We start from the raw sequence: 12,046 nt of genomic DNA on the forward strand, positions 1-12,046 counted from the left end.
TCGACATAATTATTTCACATTGTTATAGTAATTTCCGCTATTAAAAAAAGGATTAGCTTTCTGCGATGTTGATTCCCGCTATCAATATGTTTATTTGTCGTCTACCTTAGGGTTGGCCGTGCAGTGCAATGTGGCGGAGTCTGGATGGTTCCATTCTCCTTACATGCGCATACCATTGTCTTCTTCGTTGTCTGCCCCACCCGACGACGTCTTGGATCTTGCATATATCTCTTATCCTGGTGTTCCTTATTCTATCTCGTAGACTTTTGTCAGATATGCTCCTTAAAATCGTTATTTCTGATGTTTCTATGTTACCTACTTTTTAATTTATAATACAATCAGACCTCGCTTTGTGTCGTTTCACTTCGCGTTTTTTCGAAGTTGCGTCATTACTAAATTAAGGCTCGTTTTCGCTGTGCGTCGTTGTTTTTTAGAATTGCGTTGTTTTTTAAATAAGTATTCGGGGATCATTTTTAAATTTTCTTAAAGTTAATTTCCCGTTTTGTAAATTTAAATTGGCGTCGCGATATTTTCGAACGTATCTACGACGCAAAGTGGGGTCTTAGTGTTCATAGAATTTTCGATACTAGATTAATTTTTTGACTGGATCACAACATATGTCTCACATGAAACATTGAATCATTAGATATACTACACGAATTATTTTTAAAAAATGTAAAAAAAAACACAAGTACAAATATGTTTGTACTGGGTGTGTACATATAATGTAAGTATGTACATGTTTATCAACCATTAATAAAAGTTGCAAAATCCTTGAAACACCTTATTGTGACGCCATGTTTACTGTTCGCTCTTCAGGATAATAACCTGATTTCTATTTATATAACATGAAGAGGTCACCGCAAAAACGCTAAATAACCAAAATATGTTTTTTTTTCTATACATCAATGAACAAGATGGCGGCATTGCATAAAAACTTTAAATGCGTCGTCCTTCCAAGTTTATTTTTAGTATTTTTTTTACTGAACGTATTTCGGCTATATAAAATATCAATTCGTGTAGATATTTATTTAAAAACATTTTTATATCCTCGAAAATTAAAAAGGATGAAAGGATAAATCGATTAAAATAAATATCGATTTTAAAAATGCGTAAACAAAAAACTGTTGTTTCCACTTCTCCCGCGTTTATACTGAATCAATTTTAGCAATTTTTAATAGCTGGTTGATTTTTCTGTATTTTTCACATGAAATTCAAAACCTGGGATTTCTCTGAACGAGAAATTTGCGCATTTATTACATAGATAAATACATAGTTATTTTGCATTGGGTGTTCGATACGACGAATAAGTTTTATCATTTGTACTGACTTTTTTTATTTAAATGTATATAAACTAACTAACAAACAAACCAAACATCACACCGCTTCTCCGTAGGGGTAGGCAGTGAGAACAGAACGCCACACCAAACTGTCTTTGTCAACATTCTTCATTACTTCAATATTCATGCATCTCCTCATATGCTTATGTATATATATATATATATATACCCACCGATTATTTCGACTCCTGATCCAGCCGCTTTTAAGTATTTGACCTACCTGATCACGCCAAGTTTTCCTCAGTCTACCTCTGCTACTTTTGCCAACTACATTCGCCTCATAAATTGGTTTGATCGTTCTTTCCTCACTCATTCGATTCACATGTTCAAACCATCTCAACACACCTTTCGTCATTTGATCTATAACGCTTATCTCAGCTATGCTTTCTTTCCTTATATCAGCATTCGAACATCTATCATACATCGTTTTACCGCAAATTTGTCTTAGAGATCGCATTTCGACCGAATTTTTGTAAATACACAATGTCTGACTTAATAACTGACCTTCTGTTTTATTTCGGTGGACCCTCGAAATCGTGTAACAATTTTGTGGGGATTCCTAAAAAAATATCCCTTGTCGCATTTTACGACCTTCCAGCGAATGTTGACACACTCAAAATTATATTGTTTGCTGTTCGAGTCGGGCATTGAAATTCCGGCAATATTATTTTTCGCACATTAATGACTAATATTACATTACTCACACATCAGACGACTAAATTATTTAACCGATTCCTGGAAAACAAAAGTGGGAGATATTTTATCGTCGCGTTCAGATAAATCTGTAAAAATGGTATATACTCGTAGAACGTATACAGTTATTCAAGCGAAGTCGATAAATTTATATATTTTTTGTTCTATCTAATTATATAATTGATTAATTGATGAGGATGAGGCAAGGGTACGCAAATACAATAAATTTGAGTACTACAATGTATGGTCGAATGTTAATATTTTTTAGATATTTGGAATTTAGCGATTTTATGAAAAATGACCATTTTTGGGCGTTAGTGACAGAATAAAAGAAATTGGCTAATTGAATACCATATATTTTTTTTAATTGGTAGGTGACCTAATAACAAAGCTTAATAAGCAATAAATTACCAAAAAAACAGTTATAGTTTGATAACTATGACTAATACTGTTTGTAATTTTAATTATATTTTTTACGTTACTTACCTACAAAAATTCATACAGTTTTAAAAAATACTATGGCATTAAAAGTACAAATTACTTTTCTTCTTTTTCTTCAAACCTTTAACAGCACCCCAATGGTGCATAGGGCACTGCATCATAAAGCACAGTGTTATCTTGATCGTAAACATATGAAGGAAAGGTGATCAGCCCTCTGATTCAGGTACCAGTCCATGGTTATATTGAATAAATATTAGAGTGAAAAAAAGCACTTATATTTATTTGACTCCCCCCCTGGGAATTGAACCCGGGACCTCCAGAACGGTAGCCAAGCGTGCTGACCATTACACTTCAGAGGCGGACAGCCCTAACTCAAGTTAACCAATCGCCAATTTAACGGGCTCGCGACAAATAATCGTTAAATTTAAGATTAATTGATTAGCCAAGGTTTCTTCGAGTTGGCTTATTCAAATTCGGTCGACTTGACGTGACATTTGCATAGAATGCAACATTAAACGGCTCTCATGTTGCAGTCTCATTTTTAGTTTGTTTATAGGTTTTATTAATGTTCCAATAAAATTAAGATAATGCAACGTCTAGTCGCAAGATTCGACATAAATTATGTTTCAAATTAGTTTTTCGACTTGCTTGACTTTTGCTCATCGCCCACTCGAGACGAGATTTTTCGGATGTGTAAATTAAACGCTGTCTGAAACCTCAATCTAGGGTCGTCAGTATTGTTTTATTTTTAATATCTTTATTATTTATTTACAACATTTTGAGTGTCTAAAATGTTGTAAATAAATTAACTGGTCAAATTATAAAAATGAAAATGATATTTTGTGGTGTTTCTCATGTATGCGATTATATTATATTACTATTTCTATAATAAAATAATAATAAAACCCTTATCTGCACCCCAATGGTGCATAGGGCACTGCTTCATAGAAACGCAGTGTTATCTTGATCGTTTACACATGAAAGAAAGGTGATCAGCCCTCCGCTTCAGGTACCAGTCCAGGGTAATATTGAATAAATATTACAGTGAAAAATCGCTTATATTTATTTGACCCCCCCTGGGAATCGAACCCGGGACCTCCAGAACGGTAGCCAAGCGTGCTGACCATTACACTACGGAGGCGGACATTTTCCCATTTCTATACTATACTTAAATTCTTGGAAGTTCTATATATATATGAACCAATTTAGAAACCTTGTTCTTGAATCACTAGAACGTCACTATAGACATCTATTGGTAAGATGTAAAGAAGCTTTTTATTAAGCATCTTTACATCTCAACAATATATGTCTCTAGTGAAGTTCTAGTGATTCAGGAACAAGGTTTCTAAATTGGTTCATATATTTCCAAGAATTTGAGTAGTGTGGTGTCAATAATGGGTAAAATTGGTGAATGTCACACGTGTGTAAAGTGATCACTTAAACCAGCCTATGACCCTATAGCCCCGTAAATGCCCAGACTTCCATATTCTTCTTCATCTTTGATGAGATGTCAAAAAAGAATATGAAAATAACTCCTGTAATTGGAGATAATCCAGATTTTGTGAACAAGATTTGGACACACTCAAAATGTTGTAAATTATTTGACGTATTGGATGAAGTTTTCAAAATATGGGTGTGTAATTAACCAATGAGTTTTTTTTTTCAACACTGATATTACCAAATGTATCGATAAGTACGTATATGTGGGATGGTTTGTTATTTAAATTATAAATATATCGCTCACTCCTTTCAAGAACGTCATAAATCAAAAATCGAAAATTTTCAGTTGAGCATGTTTTTGGAATGCCCAAAAAATGTACTATATTCAAGCAAAAGCGGCATATTTTTAATTTAATATTTATCCGCTACAGGGCTGAAAGTGTTGTTTTCGAATTTAGAAGAAAAGCTATTGTTTAATTATTTTATTAAATATACTAAATATTTTTCAAATGGAGAAAAAACCTTCAGGTTTTACCTAAAAAGATCTGTTGCACAGTAAAAAGTTCAATAAGTGACATGATTTTATTTTGAATACACTGTATTATATTTTTAAACTTTAAAAACGTTCTCCTAAAAAATCAAGTTTTTTTTATTTATGACGTTCTTGAAAGGAGTGAGCGATATGTCTGTTCCTTACATGCATTTATCACGGATTCAGAATCAGTCTGAGTTCAGGTAGAAAAGGGTCAACGCCTTAACCTTACGAGGGATATTATTCAAATACATTATCAAATTTTATAATGACGTTCTTTGTACATATATGCACACACACACTCGCGAATTACAATGGAAATTTGGACAAACAGTAGATTATTTTTTATAGAGAAAGATTTAAAAAAACAAATAGATATTTTACGGGTAATGCTAGAATACGAAGAAAACCTGGTTATCAACAGATTTGGCGTTTAATTTGTAGAACTCCATTTTAATTATGTATAAAACGATAAATCAAATACTGATTTTTTAGTCTACTAAGTTTTATTTTGGTGTTAAAAAAACACATAATAATCATTTTTCTGACAGTTGTTTCGCCTAGTTATGGCATTTTCAAACTAAACAATTGTCACAAAATTAATTTTCATGTGTTTTTGAGTCTACTAAGTTGTATTTTATTGTTAACAATAAAATACAACGTAGTAGACTCAAAAAGCAGTGTTTTATTTAACGTTTAATATATAAAATAAACCTAGGTTTATCCGGGTCAACTTAGCATTACCAAATGCAATTGGGTAAACTTCGAAAGCTGATAAAAATAAAATTGTATTTGCAGTTTACCCGTGTTCACCTAGGTCTACCCAATGCTGATTGAATAATGTTAGAAAAACGTAGACAATATAAGTATAGTCAGGGCAATAGAACACTTAAACATAATATTTGAATTTCTAAGTTTTATTGTAAAAAAATCATAAAAAAGTGCCGAGCATACTTCATAGTTTTTAAAATTAAAAAACCTAACCTATCTTTACCTAACATAACCCGTCCAGTATTGGATAAACCTGGGTATACATGGGTAAACTGCAAATTCAAATTTATTTTCATCAGTTTTCAAACATTACCCAATCCTGTTTGGTAATGTTAAGTTAATTTTTTTTATTTATTAATTGATTTGGCGTTTAATTTGTAGAACTCCATGTTAATTTATGTATTAATTTTTCAATCAAACACAGATTTTTTGAGTCTACTACGTATTTTATTAACAAAACACATAAAAAATTAATATTTTCACAATGGTTTCGCCTAGTTATGGTATTTTCAAACGAATGTGAAGATCACCCTTGGCTTACTTCGTATTCTGGCATTACCCGTAATAGATATACCAAACATGATTTTTTAATTTTAAATAATGAGTTTTAAAATTCTGTATATTGAAATTTTGATAAGATTTTTGTAAAATAAAAATATGCGTTAGAAATGTAACATTTTTCTTACATGTAGGTTCTATAATTGTGTCGGGTTGTGGTCCCTTGGTTAGTGTCACGGAGTCAGAGTTTCTGGCTTCGAACCCACTCTACCACAATTTGATACCTATTTGATACTTTATAATTATGAGCCGCTTAAGCTCTCAGAAATAGTATAAAATTGATGTATTTATATGAAATAATAAAAACACAAATATTTTTCTATAAAAAATCTTAAATCAGGCGAATAATGGTCGTGCACTATAGTTTCAAGTTATAAAAAAAAACTGGTTTCTATAATAAAAACACAATGTGTCATATTATACATTTGTCTGCCAAAAAACACAGTATAAGGTTATCTAATTATATAACTAGGTGTGGATTATGTTTACATTTGCAAATCATATATTTTATATGTAAATTATTATTATTAATCGTCCTGGTGAGAGGATTTAAAGAATTTAATAGTTTAATTAATGTGTAATAAATGACTCTGTCGTGGAAAAATTCGTGTTGGTTATTTTTGTTTGATTTATTCATTGTACGAAATAAATACGTTTTTGTTTTATTATACAATGATTTTAATTGTTTTTTTCTTAGGTTCATGAATATACAAATGCACACACATGAATAACATAGTTATGCAAGTATAAATACTCGCATATAATTTACAATTTCGTATATGTATTGGTGTTTCTCTCTAAGTAGGGTAACCCGTTCCGAGAAAGAAACAAACCATAAAAGTGATATTTATCAGTGGTGGCATTCAGCCGGTTCGCACTGGTTCTAGCGAACCGGTGCCTTAAATTTTTAAGTTCGCTGAACTGATCCTTAACCCTTTGTTGTCACACAATATTCCGATTGAGATCGTGTATCGGAGTATCCTCAGTCGTTATGGGAATGTTCTCTTTATGTGCAGAATAAAAGACAAATAAATGAATAAGTGAAAAAATATATATTTAGGGGGGGGTAGGGGAAGTACCTAAAGGGCGAACCGGTTCTTGAAAATTTTAAATACCATCACTGTTATTTATATATTATATTTAACTTAATTAGAAATATACACAGGTATAAATTTAAATGTACATAAATAATCTGTGATACGTATTAAATTTTTTCACAATATGTATTCAATTTTATACAACGATTTCTAAAATAAAAAGTAAGAGAATACATTTACCATGAAATATTACAACTGATTGATTAAAAAATGAACATATTATAGTCCGAGTTTTATAAAATTTTTGACATCTCTACATACATAGACGATGAAGAATATAATGTCAGGGTATTTACAAGGCTTACGACCCATGATATCATGAGTAGAATGGTGAACGTTGCATTTGAGTGTGATCACTTAACCAGCCTATGACAGATCATAATTTCCTTAAATACTCATACTTGCATATACTTCTTCAGCTACCATATGTTGAGATGTCAAGTGTAAAAATAACCAGTTATTAAACCCAAAATTATGAACAAGTATTTGGACACACTCAAAATGTTGCTAGTTACATTAAGTAAGAATTTTAATGTGTTAAATAAGAATGAGAAAAGGCGATCAGATCGCTTAGTTTGTAAATAAAATAAGGATCCATGAAAAATATCCGTTTTATTTTTCCGTATTTTCAATTAAAAAAAAATTAAATCCATGAATGAGAAAATCTTCATTGTTAAACAATGACATGTATCTTAATAAAATCTTAATTAAAATCACCCGGTTTTCGGTAGTCAATTAATAAATAATGATTACTTTTCACCCAACCCCACGGTAGACGACTCCCGGGCAGACCATCAAAGAGATGGGTCGATAGCTGGGAATCGACATCGCAGGAGGCGATCCCTCTTAAAAACAGGCCACAAGGCCTACAACAAGATGAAGAAGAAGAAGAAATTTTAATTTTTTTTCACATCATATGCTAATTCTCAGGTGCATAATGCATAATGCATGTACCCAAGAACTCCACTTAACGGATATTGGAGCCACGGAGTGAGACTTTTTTAAAGTCCAAATTTCTAAGGTGCCAAAACAAAAACGTTTTAGAATCACTGGATGTTTTTCTTATGCCGAATATATCGTTCGTATTTTGTCAATTAATCTTAAAATTATAGTGGCAAAACCGGTATTTAATTATGGGTTGTGCGGATATTCCATTTGTAGATTATAAAAATGTATTAAAATAAATTTTCTTTTTCATTTTATAAACTCTTGAACTGTATACTTCTATGATGATGTAAGTCACGGATATTACCAAAACAATACATTGTTTAACCCTTAACTGGTATACACGAAAATATTTACCTTACTGGTACAATGTAATTTATAATTCAGATTTCGCCCCGGTATCGCTAGTTTTATACTTGAAAAAAAAAACATTTATTGCAATTAAAAATTCACTACTTAAAACAATATTTTTAAAAAATACAAATGAATGCTATGTGATGTTTTTCTAACATTGTAAGATTTTTTTTAATTTCTAGTTTTCAGAAATCATAATTTTTAGCAAATACCTGAACTTAAGATGCGTTCAAATAAATATATATTTATAAAATTTAATTTTATGATTGTACGTTACATAATGTACGTTAAACAAGCCATAAAGGTTTGCGTATTTCACCTTCTTATCTTATTTTATTTCTTTGTTAATTTCAAAGTTTGTAATGAACAAAGAAATAAAAATAAAATAAAACCCGATCACTGTAACTGTGTCGACGTTCCAATATAGATTTTATGTATCCAAAATTATTAGTTTTGTTATCAGCAATTCTGATTAATTTGAACATTTTCCTTTACTTCCAGGTTCGTACGAGCCACAGAGGTAGCCAAACTGTGGGGCGTGAAGAAAAACAACAAGAACATGACGTTTGAGAAGTTCAGCAGGGCGATGCGATACCACTATAGGCAGGGGGTGCTAGTCTCGGTCCCCGAACAGCGTCTGGTCTATCAATTTGGCCCGAAGGCGCCTCAATACCTCACCGCCAACCCTAACTTTGAGAACTCCTCTTTAGAACACAGATGACTTGGTGATGGCTGAAATCATCGCAATTATAAATCTTTAATTATATAAATTTATAGTTAACTAAGTCTCGAAAACGGAGCATTCGAAGAAATTCAGAAGACGTATTTTTTTTTATCTGCCAACTGCCGGTAGATAGATGGATGTATCGTGAGTGATAAAGATTTGAAAAAAATAACATCTTTTATTGGAGATGTAACTACTAGTATTTCTATGTGTAAGATCAACAAAAAAACTCATACTGAAATTAATATAACGTCTTTACAAAGGCGAAAAGTAATTTCTGAAAATTGAAGGGTGTGTTAAATCATAGGTGTTCAAAAGCTTTTTGTGCATGGTCCATAGAAAGTTATTTAAATCTTTTATCAATCAATCATTCGCTTTTTAAAATTTGAGTATCTGTGGTTTTTAAGATATCGTTACATATTAACCCTAGATAACTATACTATATTTGTAGATACATAGTAACTAAACATTCGTCAGGCAGACTACGCACATAAAAACATGAAAATTATCAAAAGTATTTATTAAAAAAAGTAACTGGTTACATGACACTTAAGTTTGGTTTATTAGGAATGAATGTAAGAGACATCTAATAATAAATCACTATTCCGTAAACAAAGCCTGGCGGGTGCGGGGTGCAGTGAAGTAAGCGCACTTGACTATTCCGGAGAAGGGCGTCGTCGCGTGGACGAATGTTTAGTTATCTAGGGTTAAATTAAATATAAATAAGTACTGCTTAGTAATTTCTTCACAATTCGTGAATATAAATCCAGTTTAAAAATTTAATCTTGTGCGTTTTTGTTATCTATGTTGAATGTCATTTTTCGAGATACATTTTAGGTGCCACAACTCTTTGAGGTAGTTATATTGCTATAATACATCGCTCACTCCTTTCAAGAACGTCATAAATAAAAAAACGTAAATTTTCAGTTGTGCATGTTTTCGGAATGCCCAGAAAATGTACTATATCCCAGCAAAAGAGGCACATTTTAAACTTAATACTTACCCGCTACAGGGCAGAAAGTGTTGTTTTTGCATTTTGAAGAAAATGTAGGGTTTGATTATTTTTTTTAATATACTAAATATTTTTCAAATGGAGAAAAAACATTCAGGTTTTACTTAAAAATATCTGTTGCACAGTAATAAGTCAAAAAGTGGCTTGATATTTATTTTTAAAACATTGTATTATATTTTTGAACTTAAAAAACGTTCTCCTGAAAAATCAAGTTTTTTGATTTATGACGTTCTTGAAAGGAGTGAGCGACATGTGATTAGATGTAAATCAGCCGTGCAATGCGTTAATGTACAAGAATAGCTTAATACGTAGTTGTGGTTTTAACAATACTGTCATGTACATGGCTACCTAACAGTCAGCGCTTCAAATATGTCGCCTGAAAATAGCGATTCGTCACACACCCTTTTGGTTGGTAATAATCGCAATAAAATTTGATGTTTTACTAAATTTTTATGTCCTATTTGAGATATTGATGGAGATAAGCATTGCTAAAATGTACTTATGTAACTTACAATATACGCCTGAAACATCATTATCTTACCTTAGAACCCTAACTGTCCATCTCCTCCTCCCCTGACCCCTCCTCTCTTCCTTAAACTTTCTACCTGATTCCCTTTTCCCATGCCTTCCTTACTCTATCGTCATTTTGTTTTTTATTCATGTTACCCTGTTTAAATTCTTAATTTGTAATTATGCTCTCTTATGTTTCTTTGTTTTTCTTTTTTCTTATCCTTGTTTTAACCTGTTCAAGCATTATCTTCCCACTAATTTCTAACAGATATCAAAAGGTACAAGCCTAGATCGTTCACACTAGTCTGTTTTTTTTGGTTGGTTGGAAGATATTGCTTTATAGCAATAAGCCCGCTAATGTACACACATATTGTACAAAAAGTTCAAATAAATAAATAAATAAATAAAAATATAAAATCCAAAATGAATAAGGTGCTTACACTGTTGTTGCAATATTCTTATCATATTTTCATAGTCATATCACATTTAATGAATGAAAATTGATGGATTTTTATTACTCTACTGTGCTATTCAGATATTTCAATTTGTATTTTTTGTCAATAACACCTTTTTGATATTATATGTATGGTAATTAAATGATTTTATAAATATACCTTGAAACACATCAAAACTTAAAGATATTATTGATAATGTTAAATGTGTCTCAACATTTTGAGTGTGTCCAAATACTTGTTCACAAAATCTGGATTATCTCCAATTACAGGAGTTATTTTCATATTATTTTTTGACATCTCATCAAAGATGAAGAAGAATACGTCTATAGAAGAAAGTCTGGGCATTTACGGGGCTGACGACCGTCATCGGCTGGTTTAAGTGATCACTTTACACACGTGTAACATTCACCAATTCTACCCATTATTGACAACCACACTCCTCAAATTCTTGGAAGTTCTATATATATGAACCAAATTAGAAACCTTGTTCTTGAATCACTAGAACTTCACTACAGACATCTATTGGTGTATAAGAATAACAGAATAAGAATTTATAATGAATAATAAAAAAATAACAGAATAAGAATTTCTATGTAAAAACAAGCTCTCCCGCAAAATTTTAATTGATGTTTGACTAAAGAGGATAACGAAAAATATATGTATAAGTATATTTTTTACCCCATATTTAGTAGAACATTCGATAATTCATATAATATTTTTAAATATATAAAAATCGGGTGATATTATTTTATGTCAATGGATAATATATATTTAAATGAATTTAATCTGTAATTTTTTAAGTATTTTTTATATAACAATTAAGGTCATTTTATTTATTATGTAAGAAAAATTATTGCCATGTACGTTAAAATAATAGAATTAAGAAAATGATTTTTTTCAATCTTTTTTTCAAATCTTTTTTTTAAGATAAAAATTTAATATTATTTATATATATATATATATATATATATATATATATATATATATATATATATATATATATATATATATATATATATATATATATATATATATATATATATATATATATATATATATATATATATATATATATATATATATATATATTATATATATATATATATATATATATATATATATATATATATATATATATATATATATATATATATTTACACACACACATATGTAT

The 12,046-nt window shown here is 30.5% G+C and overlaps 1 protein-coding gene across 1 annotated transcript in view; it reads left to right on the top strand.

The window, feature by feature from the left end:
• The window catches only part of LOC148300637 (uncharacterized), a 28,049-nt gene extending 18,657 nt beyond the window's left edge, over positions 1-9,392 (top strand). The window contains exon 2 of the mRNA XM_088274507.1: positions 8,673-9,392. Within this exon, the coding sequence (XP_088130633.1) occupies positions 8,673-8,892 (220 nt within the window). The 3' untranslated portion in view covers positions 8,893-9,392. The remainder of the gene's footprint in view (positions 1-8,672) is intronic.
• Positions 9,393-12,046: the final 2,654 nt, after the last annotated feature.

The sequence above is a fragment of the Brachycentrus maculatus genome, unplaced genomic scaffold, assembly GCF_059751285.1.
Source record: "Brachycentrus maculatus isolate JH-2025_06_01 unplaced genomic scaffold, ASM5975128v1 h1tg000683l, whole genome shotgun sequence".
NCBI classification, from domain to species: Eukaryota; Metazoa; Arthropoda; class Insecta; order Trichoptera; family Brachycentridae; genus Brachycentrus; species Brachycentrus maculatus.